Source organism: Pithys albifrons, chromosome 18 (assembly GCF_047495875.1).
Source record: "Pithys albifrons albifrons isolate INPA30051 chromosome 18, PitAlb_v1, whole genome shotgun sequence".
NCBI classification, from domain to species: domain Eukaryota; kingdom Metazoa; phylum Chordata; class Aves; order Passeriformes; family Thamnophilidae; genus Pithys; species Pithys albifrons.
In genome coordinates, this window is record NC_092475.1 from 2,961,796 (window position 1) to 2,975,868 (window position 14,073).

At 43.6% G+C, this 14,073-nt stretch overlaps 1 protein-coding gene across 11 annotated transcripts in view; it reads left to right on the forward strand.

Annotated features, from left to right (window-relative positions):
• KCNQ2 (potassium voltage-gated channel subfamily Q member 2) overlaps positions 1-14,073 on the forward strand; it is a 75,907-nt gene that overhangs the window by 51,041 nt on the left and 10,793 nt on the right. For 7 of the 11 annotated variants that reach the window (XM_071573243.1, XM_071573236.1, XM_071573234.1 and 4 more), the window contains 4 exons: positions 3,139-3,362; positions 4,169-4,277; positions 4,804-4,935; positions 13,452-13,575. In XM_071573243.1, the coding sequence (XP_071429344.1) occupies positions 3,139-3,362; positions 4,169-4,277; positions 4,804-4,935; positions 13,452-13,575 (589 nt within the window). Of the gene's footprint in view, positions 1-3,138; positions 3,363-4,168; positions 4,278-4,803; positions 4,936-7,732; positions 7,841-13,451; positions 13,576-14,073 lie in introns of all 11 variants that reach the window. The other 4 variants (XM_071573241.1, XM_071573242.1, XM_071573244.1 and 1 more) reach the window with 2 other exon arrangements.

Below are 14,073 nucleotides of genomic sequence, written 5' to 3' on the forward strand. Positions count from 1 at the left end.
AGCTGAAAGTTTTTTAAATTTACCCCAAAGTCGACCTGGAAATGTAATTTTTTTTTGTATTCAAATATGTTTTCATAGATGCCAACTGAAACTGGTTATGAGGACCTAGAACTAAAGCACACCTTATTATGCTCTTATGGCTTCCCATAATCTGTGTCTCTGGTTGCAAAGCCACAGTTCTCTTTCCCTTCCCTTCCCCTGGCATGGTCAGGGCACAACTGTGAGCATCAGTCCATGCTGTGTGTGTGGCTGGGGTACTGCTGTCCTCGTGTTCATGTCACCAACACATACACTCTCCACTGAGCTGAGGCTCGTTTACCATCCTCTCCAGTGACATACAAACAAACACCACTTCTCCAAGACACTCCACATCCCTCTTGCATGACTTTCTGGTTGAATGAGAACATGATCTTGGATTAGCTGGCAACATATATCCCTATCTATGTCTATATTTCTTTGGGACTTTCTCCTACCAGGCTCCTGCAGACCCCAACAGCATTCTCCTCTGCAGGGATTGTGCTTGCATGTGATTCCAGGTGTTATTTCCAAGGAGAGAATTGCATGGCAGAAGGAAAAATTTCAATTAATTGTTTGTGTTGTCTCATGTCATCTATGTTAAAAAAAAGAAGTTACATCAGGCATTGGGGTTTTTTCCTGAGTAGTGAGTACTTGGGAACAAAACCCACACAGATCTTAATTGTTCATCAAATCTCTATGAGATTTTTTAATGTGTTGCACCTCATGCTGTCAGGCTTGAAACTCTTCACTCACTGAGTTAAACTCTTTTGCCTTTTGTAATTCCTGCAAATATTTTCAGCACATTTATTGTGGGAATGGGAAAGGGTCCCCAAGGAAAGGGCCCTGCTTTACTCAGTGAAAGGCAACCGGTTTTACACTGAGATTGGTGATGGGAGCAACTCAGCAGAGGACAAGGCACTAAAAGACCACTTTGAATTCTAAATATTGCTGTGTTGCTGATGCTTTTTAATAAAATTAATGTTTAAAAAAAGACCAGGTAATTAAAAGTATTAATACTACTGAAACTCAGTGGATCCAAGAAATATTCTGTAAAATCAACAAAAAATAAAGAAAAAAAATCCAATTGGCCTATTTAAGATTAAATGACAAAATTTCAATCTGATTTCTAATCCAATAAAACAGAATGAGAATTGCTTTTAAACCTTTGACTCATTATGTAGGATGATTTTGGTAGTATTAGAAGCTAAGGCTTACATCCAGAAAGGTATTTAGGCACGTGCTTGTTCCCAGGTTCTGGTGTGGATTTGTACCTCTGACCTGAATTTCAGCTCTGCTGAAGGTCTGTTGGTGCCATGGCTCTCAGACAGCCCCTGCAGGTGGGCACCACACTGGAGATTCAATCTCCAGCGCTATCTGAATCAAAAATTCATAATTAATTGGAATAATTCTACTTGGTCATGAGCAGTTTTTCTTTTCTCTCCAATGTGTCTTTCACTGTGCAGCTGGTGCTGAGCCCGTGGCCACGACTAACCCTGCCCTGCAGCCCAGGGGATGCAACTCTGCAAAATGCTGCCTCAGCACCTTTCTCTCCCTGTAAATGTTTGTTCTCTCACAATGTAAAGTGACTTTGTAAAAATAGCACCTTCTTACTCGACAAATCTGCTCCCTGAGTGTCCTCTGGTCACATCTTCTTCCTGTGCTGGCCAAGGAGTGTGTCTGCTCCTGTCAGCAGAGAACAGCCAGCGGCTGGGAAAAGGGAGCTGCGTTTTGCTTTGCTTCAAAAACCAGCAGCCAGGTTCTGATGGAAGAACCCCTGCCAGTTTTGAAGGCAAAGGAGGACTGTTTGGCTCTGAGTTTTAAGGTGGTGTTGCTGAAAGACACGCGAAAAAAATCAGGTTTTAGGTGGGAAGATGGAAATCTGATGTGAAAATCAAAATTCCTCAGATGTTCTTCCTGCAAATTGAGGCCGAGCATTTGCAGCAAAATGATAAGTGGCTACTGCAATGGTACAGAGTGTTGGGAATTAAATCCCTCAGTTTTGATATATCTATATATTAAATATTGGTTATATGTGCAAGTACCTTGCACTGGTTGTCCAACCTCTATCAGTGTAGTTTAATCATCAATTGCTATGTAGAAAATACCAAATAATCCAAAACTATTTGCAGTTTGGTTTCCCAAATGCTGTCTCTATAAAGTTTGCCCATTTGTAAAGATTGACAAAATATCTTTATTCTGAAATTTTCATGTGAAAATTCATCATCTTCATTGGAGTGAAAGGTTTTAATTACAAATTTCAAAATTTGGAAACTTATTAGAGCTGACTGGCCAGCTGACTATTTCCCAATGAGTTAATCTCTCTTTCTGGAGAGAATTTCTTTTCAAACCAAAGATCCAAGTGTTCTGGTAGGAAAATAAGCAATAAAATGCCTTATTCTGAAATTGTAAGTTTTGGTTTGCATGTTTATGACACCCATAGCGGACCTTCAGGGAGCTGGCAGCATTTAGATTGAATTTTTATAGGATGCAAAGGAGCTGCACATTTCAGTGTTTGTATTTAAGTGTTTGAATATGTGACTGGATAAAGAGGAACTCTCTGGAATTTGTAAAAGTGGCAGATCATGTTTTAAGAGGCAGGAAATACAGGAGTTGAAGAAAGGGAAAGGACAGGTCTGAGCACCAGGAGTGAAGTGTTTCCACAAAGGTTAAAAGTTTTAATATAATGGGGGATTTTTTTATTGGTATTTTCTTATTAGACATAGTGTTTTGAAAGGCAGTTGTGAAAGAAAAGCTTCCTAATTTGTGATCGGAGCCGATCAGTGATTTAAGGAATCATAACCTCATTGTTAATGTCATTCTGTCCCGCCAGCCCTGGCATCCCACAAGGGGCTTCTGTTTAAGTCCTCATTATTTTCTCTCTCTTAAGAATCATTCCCATTTCACTCATGATGACGGAAACATCTCTACAAAACTTTCTTTAAAAAAAAAATGAACATATATACATTGGAAAAAAAAAAGCCAACAGCAAAACTACATGTCACTGCTGCTTGGAAGTGCTCTTGGTTTCTAATGGCTGGTGGGGAAGGACTGCGTGGTTTCCAGAATGACTCCTCCTGCTGTCTCCTTTTTGTCTTTGTTTCAACGTGTTTCTCTGAACAGTCAGAAGGTCAGTTTGAAAGATCGTGTCTTCTCCAGTCCCCGCGGTGCTGGCACCAAAGGGAAAGGCTCTCCACAGGCTCAGGGCATCAGGAGGTCCCCCAGTGCTGACCAGAGCATCGAGGACAGCCCAAGCAAGGTGCCCAAGAGCTGGAGCTTCGGAGACCGCAGCCGAGCCCGGCAAGCTTTCCGCATCAAGGGAGCGGCGTCACGGCAGAACTCGGAAGGTGAGGCTTTGGGGCATCACAATAGACCTCGAATTCCCAGATGGCCCCAGCATCCTGTCCCTCCCCACCTAGGGCAGAGCTGTCAGCTAAGGTGCTTATGTGGGTCTCCTTCCCCTCACAGTTCTTTAGTTATTGTAGCTGGAACAACCTGGTCTATATGAAGATGTCCCTGCTGTTGCAGATGGGTTGGACTTGATGGCCTTTAGAAGGTCCCTTCCAACTGAAACTATTCAATGATCATTACAAGAGGCAACAAACCCCCTTCTGACACCCGTGATAATGTATATATTTCTGTAGATAGGGATGGGGGAAGGAGGAAGAGTCAGGCATTAGGACGAAGAGAAATGGCCTCAAGTTGTGCCTGGGGAGAGTTAGGTTGGATATTAGGAAAAATTACTTCACTGAAAGGGCCACCCAATGTTGTCACAGGCTGCCCAGGGCAGTGGTGGAGTCACCAACCCTGAATGGATTTAAAAGACACGCAGATACGGCATTTGGGGGCAAGGTCTAGTGGTTGGGCTTGGCCATGCTGGGGTCATGGTTGCACTCAAGGACCTTAGAGGGCTTTTCCAACGCAAATGATACTGTGATTCCCTAATCTAGAGATGGATGAGAGCTGCAGTTAGCATTGCTGAATGTCACCTTAACACATCTCAGGCAATGCTCTCTCATTTGGATGCTCAGCAAAGGCATCTCTGGAGCTTCCCCTGGGGTTGCTGTTCGTGATCTGTCTCATCTTTCCTTGTGAGGCACCAGCACGGGAAGCAGTAACATGTTGTGTTTATTCCTCCCTCTCCCAAACCCAGAAGCAAGTCTCCCTGGAGAAGACATTCCTGATGAGAACAAAAGCTGCAACTGTGAGTTCGTGACAGAAGATTTGACACCAGGGCTCAAAGTCAGCATCAGGGCAGTGTGGTAAGAGAGGGAGAGGGGGGAAGCAGGGTCTGGAAAAGTAAATAACAGGGAAAAATAAGAATTGTAAAGCCCAAGAAGTGATGGCAAATGCTGACATGTCTAGGCTGTTTTTCCCCTGGGTGGCCTGTCCTGCTTTACAGAGAATTTTGCCAGAAAGGACAATTTTTGCTTAGGGAAGGAATAAATGGAGACACAGGAAAATCTCCTGCAGGGATGCATCCAAATGATCATTCTCACCAGCTCTGAGATTTAACGCTGACATTTATAACAGTGATGCAGAGAGCACATGCACAGATGACAGTCCAAGGGGCATCAGGGACCCCCTGTTGCAGACAGGGCTTCAGCCACCAGCCCCCGCAATCCCCTTCCCCTCTCCTACTGCTGCATCCTCTCCCAAACCCCCAGGGTTGGGATTTATTCCATTTTCCTTCCAAAACAGCTCCCTGCAGTGTTTTTTATCTGCCATTAAGCAGGTCAGGCTGCAGCCCAGGGACTATATTTTGATTTTCTTCTCCATTTCCTGCAGCATTATGAGGTTTCTTGTCTCCAAGCGCAAGTTTAAAGAGAGTCTTCGGCCCTACGACGTGATGGATGTCATCGAGCAGTATTCAGCTGGTCATCTGGACATGCTCTCCCGGATTAAAAACCTTCAGGCCAGGCAAGAGACCCTCTCTTTGCTTCATTTTTCACTGCTTTTTGTTCATTGTGAAGGTACTGCCAAGAGAGACACTTTCCTTTGCAGCTACAGTTTATTCTTTTCCTTTCTAAGAGAAATCCTCAGGGAAAACATTGGTGCTTGTGACTGGAATCCATAAAGGATGAGCAGGACAGGGACTGCAAATGGGGATATTATGCAGATAAAGGTACCTTACTGCCCGCCACAGGACATACGAAAATCGTGGCTCATCCTCCTATTTTATTCCAGGAGCTTTTGGCATTATAGTGTATCCCATAGGTAAGGTGTGCAGATCTCTGCAGTCCTCCTGGCAGAATGCAAAGGTTTGGTGCCCCAATCTAAAAGCAAATGTGGGTCATTTGGTAACTTTCTGAAGTGGTATAAGAAAAAATTTGGTGTGCTGGTTGTGGCCCTGCTGCCACAGCCAGAGAGAGCAGTGAGGAGGCAGCAGCTTCTTCCCACCATTGGGATGCTAAGCTGTTTTAGAAGGAATCCCTCCCTGGATGGCACAGTCTGCTGAAAATCTGTGCAGATGGGGAGTTCTCATCCAAGCTCTCCAACGTAGGTAGGGTTTAGCTGAGATGCATTTCAGCTTCTGTGCTCAAATTTTAGAGGGAGACATGTTAATTTTAATAGGAGAAGAATTCTGAAAAGGGCAAAAATGGAACCGAGAAGGTTCCATTTTTTTCATATTTCTCCTGGAGGAAAAACCCCAACAAACAGATGAATTTAGTCCCTTGAGCAGAGAATCTGAGCTAAAGCTTTTTGTCTGACCACTTCTCCCTCAGCTCTGATGACCCACATTTAAAAGGAGACCCCAAACCCCCAACACCCACGGCTGTGTCAGCTCAGCAGAAATAGCCCCAGTTCTGCTGAGCTTGAAGGACGCTCAGAACAGTGTCAGGGCTTGGCCATAGGCACTCTCCAGTCAAAATAATACACTGTTTACTTCTACATTTGGAGAATGAAATGATTTCTCCTGATGGTTGTGGCAGCCCAGCTTCCTCTGGAAGCCATTGAGAAATTTTTTTTTTAGAGTCAGAAAATACACAAAAAACTGTGTTTGGGTATGCAAACAGATAATATGAACCCCAGGAATGAAGTAGGAAAATTGTCTTGGGAAAAAGAGGAATGTCTCTTCTGCCATGAATCTTTCAGAGACTGTTTTAAATCTGCTATTTTTGATATGCAGGATGCAGAGATAACTTTCTCAGTGCTGCTGCATGCCGTGTGTTTCCCAGAAGGTACATTCTCCCTTGCAATGGAGATTAAAATATCCTGGAGAATTTCCTCTCTTTGAGCCTCTCATTCCTGTTCAGTAGGAATTCACTGATTATAGATCCAAAATGTGTAGCTGAATATGGAGGGGGAGGAGGAGGAGAAGGGAATTGATATTTCCTAACTTTGATAATCTGAGACAAGAGGCCTCCAAACTGCCTCTGCGGTGGGTACTGAGCCACCAGGGTTGTCATCTCTGCTGGCTCCAGGAGGCACACTTGAGTTTTTAACATCCCAAGCTGGTATGGCAGATTGCTAATCCTTCAAGATTTGCTGCAAAGCCAAAGTAGTTTGGTTGGCTGCTTTTTTTCTGGGAAATTGGGGTAAGGAGTTGCAGCTTTCAGAGGCCAAACTCAGTTCTCCTCTTAGCTCTCCCCCTGGGGCTGTGAGGATGAGGTTCTGAGACTGAGTGAGGCTGGGGCTTCCACCCACTCCATCACAGGGAGGTCAGGAGGACCAGGAGCTGATTCAAAAGTGTGAAGTACCTGGTTTTGGGATCCAATACCACCAGCCAGCTTCACTGGCTTCACTGTCCCCACTGAGCAGGAGGTCAGTGATGGTGATGGGAGCCAGACTTTGAAGTAACATCATAGCCAGGTGGGCACCAAGAGGTCCCATGACTGGTCACCTGCCCAGTACAACTGGAAGGGCACCCTGTAGATGATGTGTGTGGCAGGGTGGGGCTCTGGCCAACACTGATTCATGATCAAGGGCATCAGGGCAGTGAACCCACACAGTGGATCCCAGGGAAATTGTCATGGGGCAAATGGAAGAACAGATATTTTAATTTCCCTTTCCTTCATCAATCCAAGAGCTGTGTTTTCCCTGCCAGCTCAGCTCGACAGGGCTGGCTGTGACCTCCTGTAGCCAGGGCTTTGGTGGATTAAAGCTGCATTCAAGCATATTTCTGGGGTATTTACATGCACTTTCCTCTTTAATCATTAAAGCCTCTGTCACTGTGTCCGAAATGTGCTCTTTTCAGTGTTGTGTTCACATTGTCTCATGTTTCATCCTGACACCTTGCCAGCCATGGATGTCTCCCATTCATTGAGTTACACAATCCCACAGCGCCGACTCCCAACAGCTCATGCTCTCCTGAGCTAGCTGAGGATGTGTTCTGTAGCACTGGAACTGAAAGGAGAATGAATATATGTTGTTTCATATCCAGCCACCGCAATGGGATATCGCTACACATATACAAATATATTCCAGAGGGTAAAGCATGTTGCCTGTTATATCTGGGGTGGGGAGAACTCCTAATGGTGTTGCAGTGGTGCCTAAATCTCCAAATCTTACCTTGAGGTGGGTAAGACACCAGTGACCAGGTGGTAGGAGAGAGCCTTCTGTTTCCAGCGGAATATATTTTCAAATTCTCTCTTTTTCTCTCTCTGTCATTCTGTTTTTCAGTTGTTTCTTTCTGCAACTTTTCTGACCAACTTTTCTCTACATGTTGCTTCATTATGCATTTTGCTGGTGTCTTTTCTCTTATTTACTTTGCCAGGATAGATATGATTGTGGGTCCCCCACCCCCTTCAACTCCCCGGCATAAGAAGTATCCAACCAAAGGACCCCAGTATTCTTCCAAAGACTCTCCCCAATACTCGCCTAGGTTAGGACTCACCAAACTGCCGCTTTCTCTGGATTTTTTTCATTTGCTTAATGTCAAACCCCTTTCATGCCAGTTATATGACGGCATTTATCACTTAGCAGTGCAGCCTGTTCAATCCTGACTCAGAAGGGCTTGCTGATTTGCTTTCAGTGATGAGCTTTCACACCAGGCAAGGCAAAGGAAAACAAAAAAGGGACATTCATACAGTCATCAATAGCCATCAATTCCTTTAGTGAGTGTATTTTCTATTTTCAGTCTTCTTCTAGGTGTTAGAAGGCTAAATTATGTATTTTTCAAATCTCATATTTTAGCAGGCTGTCTTCAGGTGTAAAAGGTGGAATATTTACCCACAAAGCCAATATAAAGTGAACTATCCACTTCCTAAAGGATGACACTGTCCACACACAAGCAAAGGAGCATCTGCAGCTCTTTGTACAGTGAAATGAGTTTATTTCAGTGGACAAAGTAAGAATGAAGTGTTTTGTAGCTGATGAACACAGTGATCTCTGTTTCTTGCTGATGCCACTCTACTGACTGTGGAGGAAAAAAACATGTGAAAATATTACAATCCTGGGACTTATATTCAAAAAAATAAATAAATCCTGATGTTCCAAGGAAAAAGAGCAGGAGTCAAACCCAGCCCTCAGTCACACAATAAAATACTTCTCATTAAGTTCTCTCCTTAAGTCAAACCATACATGAAACTCATGCTGTGAGGAACCAAAATTCCAGTTTTAGGGCATTTTGAGTTCTGGGCAGCAAGGCCATGACAGGGCTGTATTTTTACTTTGTATTGAGATCACTAGAGCCCAAAGGAGGGATAAATATTTGCCAGAAAGTCATTTTCCATGCAGAAATAGTAGGTGATTCTTAAATGCAGCAAGCTTAGCCTCAAATATTTTTTCTAAATATATTTACCTCACTAAGTGCTAATATGTGACAAATCTCTTGATTTTTATTTAAGCTGCTCTGAGTAATCTTCACTAGAGAAATGTGAGTAAAAGGAATATTGAAAGCTTACCTTTACCCACTCAGCCAGCTCAAACATTTAAAAAAGAGTTTTCCAGAAGCCCCAAGCTTTATGCTTGAAAAAGTGTTGATCTCAGGAAAGCATTTTTTTCCCAATTCTCCTCCCTGCCAAATGATGAGGCCCAAAACTTGTCTTTGAAAATGAAATAACCTTCTTATCTGCAGAAACATTTAGATTTTAAAATAAAAATACATATTCAAGTGGATTTTGTTGTATTTAAGCTATAAGATTATATGTGCAGCAAGCCTTACTTGGCAAGATTTTCATGTGAAAGCTTGTGCCCTGCACAGGGAGAAACTGATTGATGGATATGAGGGGAGGAGGCCTCAAACTGGGACATTTATTTTATTCAATCCAAGTCTGTTGCTGTATCAGCTTCATATTAATGACTTTCTCTTCCCCTGTTTTTACAGTTTCTAATACTGATTAAAAATCCATTTGCACATGCCCACAATGCTCCTGGGACATTCAGACTTCTTTTTTTTTTAAATAATTACTCCATTTTCCAGTGAATTTTTTTCATTTCTTCTTTGTTGAGCTGTGGTGCAGAAAACAGCAGAGTCCAGAAAGGTGCTGAAATCTCTGCTCCCACCCATTAAAAGGCTTATGCTGTGCTTAATTTTTGGCAGCTACATCCTTCCACAAAGCCAGTGGGACCTGTGAGGTGCTCAGAGTGCCTGATGGATGGGAACCAGAGCTCTGAGCCAGCTCCAAGGCCAAATGCAAAGCTCTGGTCAGGCTCCGTTGCTGCCATGACCTCCATCCCCTTAACACCACGTGGGTCCATGCCATGGGGACTCGTGCTGTGAGGTCCCTGTGGATGGCAGCAGCTGTTTTAGACAGATTCTACCCAGAGAAACAAAACAGAGTGATGTCCCAGCCCTGTGGATTGTTCTAGTGACAAGAGCTCAGTTCAGCCAAATGGTTTCCTCAAGTAACTCCCTGCAAAGGCAGTTGGACCCTGGTAGATGTCCGTGGCTGTGGTTTGGCTGGCCATGTTTGCTCCATGCTGTACACACAGACAATTTGGATAAAATTCCCTTGATCAGCTGATTTGACTTAGAATAGGCACAATCTCAGCTGTAATTTTTAGACAACAGATACTGATCAAAATTTGTCAAGAGCAAACTTTGTTGCCAAATGAAAGGGTAAGTAGCCAGTCCTGTGACATGGATGAAGGGGGTTTGGCTTCAATGCCTGGATTGTTTACAAAAACTTATAAGATATAAAGAAAAAAAGAAAACACTTGAATAGATATCCCCAAACACTTCATTTTTATCTCATTTGAGCCGTTTGACTTTGATGTCTGCTTCTGGCCCGAGGGTGACTTATTACACCTCTTTGCATGCACTGTTAGCATGAAGCATAATGAAGCATGAGAAAACCTGCACTGTGGCTGATGCAAGACTTTACATTTTTTTTGTACCATTAGAAAGAAGGAAAGATAGCAAAGTTCACTTTAAAGAGCAATCCCCTTTCCTCTCTCCCTCCCAAACGAAGACCCAGCAGAGCCTACCAAGGACAGCAGATGGCACAGTTTGTCATGTGTTCCTAGAAATCTCTGAATCCTCTTCTGTTAGGAAAGGAAAAACATGGGGCTAAATGCCAAAGCTTCAGCTGAATTCTTCCCTTTGCACATGTGTATTAGACACAGCCAAAATAAATGTTGAGAAGACACAAGGCTCCCCATGGGGTGTAGTGTAGAAGTGGGAAGGCCATTTCTAGAAGATTCTTAGCCCTTTGTCACACAGTAAGAACATAAACTATCCCATTCTGCTTGCAAAAGTGGAGAATTGTTCTCTCTTTTTCATCTTTTGAGCTTTTTTGCCCAATTTGGAAAAAACCTCAAGATTTTATAATGGCTTAAAGGACCTCTTGCTCTTAGTCCTCAGCTAGGTACAGGTGGGTTGGGAGCTCACAAGGAAATTCCCTCTTTTCTCTTAGATCAGATAAGGTACAAATGAAATCCCAGTGCTTTGCTGAGGGTTGAAACACTCTCCTGTGGTCCAACTTCTGCCATGGCAAGCAAAGGGGTGGGAGACCTCAAGCCTGGTTTCTCCTATCAAAAGGGAAGGACTTGGTTCACCTTCTTCTCCTCTCTCTGTGCTGAAGTCAGTGTCCCACGGCTTCCCTTTGCACCATCCTCGGTGCTGACCTGCCTCCAAGGCCAGATCTGGCTCTCTGGTTCCTCAGAGCTTTGGAACATGATCACCTTGAGATACAGTACTATGTCAAGAATAGACACAAAGGGAACAAATCAAGATGGAATTCTGGGCTCTGGTGTCAATGGTTTATGGGAAAAGGCTTCTGAATGCTTTATGGGCGAGCTCTGTGAAGGTCTTCAGTCCTGCCCCTGAATCACAGCAGCTTTAGAGGCAGATGTGTCCAGCCTGAAGGGGATGGACAAGTCAATGCTGTTCTACATGATACTAGTGATCACTCCATCTGTGAAGTGCCAGCTGGCCCCTGAGATGACCCATATGAGGTTCACTTATTGGATAGGTCTTCTCTTAAGACATGGAAAAGACCAGAAGTCCTGTCTCAATTTCTGCTAGATTAGAATTTGGGTTGCACAAGACTATTACAATGCAATGTTCATTTTGCCCTTCTGTGTTACAGTCTGTCCTGCCTCCCTGATCTACTCAGCACCTGTTAAGGGACATCTCGTTTCCATTAGTGGGCATATATCAATGTCAGTGCCATGCTGGATGGGACAGGAGGACAAAACACCCTGTTTGTTCTTGGCCTTCTGCAGTATTCAGTGGCATTTACACTTTGGGCCTCTTTAAACTCATGTTCATTGTTTTACCAGTCTACTTGCTTGTGCATACAGGAGAGGAGTTCGTACAGTGGCTGTACTACGCCTTGACTTGTGATTCCAAACCAAGGTAGCCCGAGGTATCCACTTTAATAGCTCTTTGCTTACATGGTAACGACGTTGTCGTAGGATTCCTTGTACTGTATGTCATGTCAGTAATTGCATCCCCTGTGGGGAGTTCCTGTTCCTGTCAATAATTTCCTTCTCCCATTACAAGAGAGAAATAAGGCATGCATATTCCTCACACTTGTAATTATAGCACTTGGTGCTCCTTGTACTCCTGTGCTTATATTGCTAAGCAAAGGATCAAACATGGCTTTTTAAACAGAACAGTATTCTGTCTCATCCCTGCCCAAATGAAGTATCTTCTGGTATCAAAGCTAAACTCTGAAATAATTGTTGGCTTATATTTTCTGTCTTTGGTGTGATGTGCTCATCCACTTCATCTCTTTGAGCCAGAGCTGGTGCTGTAAACTGCTGTTGCTCTAATATAAGCTAAGGGAGCCACGCTGGTCCATACCCACTGATACCTGTCCCTTAATGTCGACAGCCAACATATGGATGAAGTCCCTGTCAAATTGAAAGAAAACAGATGGCTCTTGTGTTGGAAATAGCCTCACGTCTCATTCCTTTCCTTGGTTTTTGTTTGTTCATTTTCCCCTGTCTGTCTGTGTTCAGCTCCTTCCTTTTCCTCCTCCTGGTGCATGGACCCATGGCCCACACGGCAGAACTGCGTAAGAAGCATTTTGAGTTTTCGCTCAAGATACCTCAACTTGGTTTCAGTCAGATTAATTAACCCTTCTTTTCCCCTGCCACCCTTACATTTGGTGCATTATGCAAGAGTAAAGTTTGCCTGGCATAGAATTAGGCCATGAACTGGGCTGCCATTAGGAAGCTATTCCAAAACTGAGTGGCTCCCCTGAATTTTGAGGGATCAAGAAGCTCCGGTGTTTACTCTCACAAAAATTTATATTTTATGCTTCAAATATCATTGAATTCCAGCTTCCAAAGTGGCTTTTCTCTCCCTTCCTCCTAGACATATGGAGCTGCATATCAACCCAGGTGTATCTATACTGGGAATGAGGACATGCAAATGTATCATGTGTAAAGAAGTACCTGTAGCTTTAGCTACTGATTTGGCAGGAGTATCCTCTGCTGTTCCCAGCTTGGAGCTCTGCTAGTAGAAAACATCTGATACATGTGTGAAGTACAGTATTATTGAGATGAAAACAATTTGGTAATGTTTGGTGAGTTATGGCCTTGATGTAATTCCACTAAAACAGCACTGTATGTGTTTGTCTGGCTCTTAGGACAAGCGGCTCATTTTCATGGACATGAGAATTACACACATGCATTTGCATTGAGGAGAGGAAACTGCCTCAAAGACTGAAAAAGCCCCCACTGATCTATGATCTTCCCCCCAAATAATAATTTCTCAGCACAAATAAGAAGTAATTGATTTGGAAGAAAGCCAGTTAAAGAAATTTTTTGCAGTGGGTAAATCTACTGTGCATAATGCACCAGGTTTTATCTGTATAAACAGAAATGGATAATTTCAAACTCTGCTAATACTGCTCTGAATTTTGCATCTGAATTAACACTTCAGTGGCACTGCGTGTCTGTGAGTAATTTGGAGTGTTAGTTGGGAGAGAGGCTGTTGCTTTGTCCCACGGAGGCGCGACAAGCGGAGCCCTCCTCAGCTGCTGCCTCCAACTGACTCCAGGTCCTTTTCCGGGGGTGGGGGGATTTTCTGATCCTGGTAGAGTTGACCAGATCGTTGGGAGAGGATCCTCTATGACTGACAAGGATCGGACCAAAGGGCCAGCGGAGGGGGAGCTGCCTGAAGACCCCAGCATGATGGGCAGGCTTGGAAAAGTTGAAAAACAGGTATATTGGGTCAGAAGGGGCTTCCTGTAACAGGGTGTTGCATGCATTGTGTTGGTATTTTCTTGCCTTTTTTTCTCTGAGTGGGATATTACCATTTAGTAAAAAAAAGTAAGAGCCAAGAATATTTTGAAAATAGAAAGAAAGTGGATGTTATGAAAGGTCACTAAATGTCTTAGAAGCCTAAATGCCACTTTCAAAGCAAGTGCTTTGCAGTCTGTAACATACAGCCTTTCTTGTTTAGTGAGTTTGTCAGGTCTACATTATATCTGTAAACAGCACATTGGTTTCTTTGCCACCACATTAGACACATTTCAATTAAGTCTCTGAGCCTGGCTGCTGTAGCTCTGGCCTTGCTGAAGTTTTAAAATCTTCCTAGAGGATAAGGCTCAGAAATGCCCATGGCCATCTGAGCCCAGACAAGTGCCAAGTGCAGGAAGTTGCTGGAAGAATGCAAGTGTACTCCAGCTTTTCTGGAACTTGGTGCCTGTCAAAAAGATT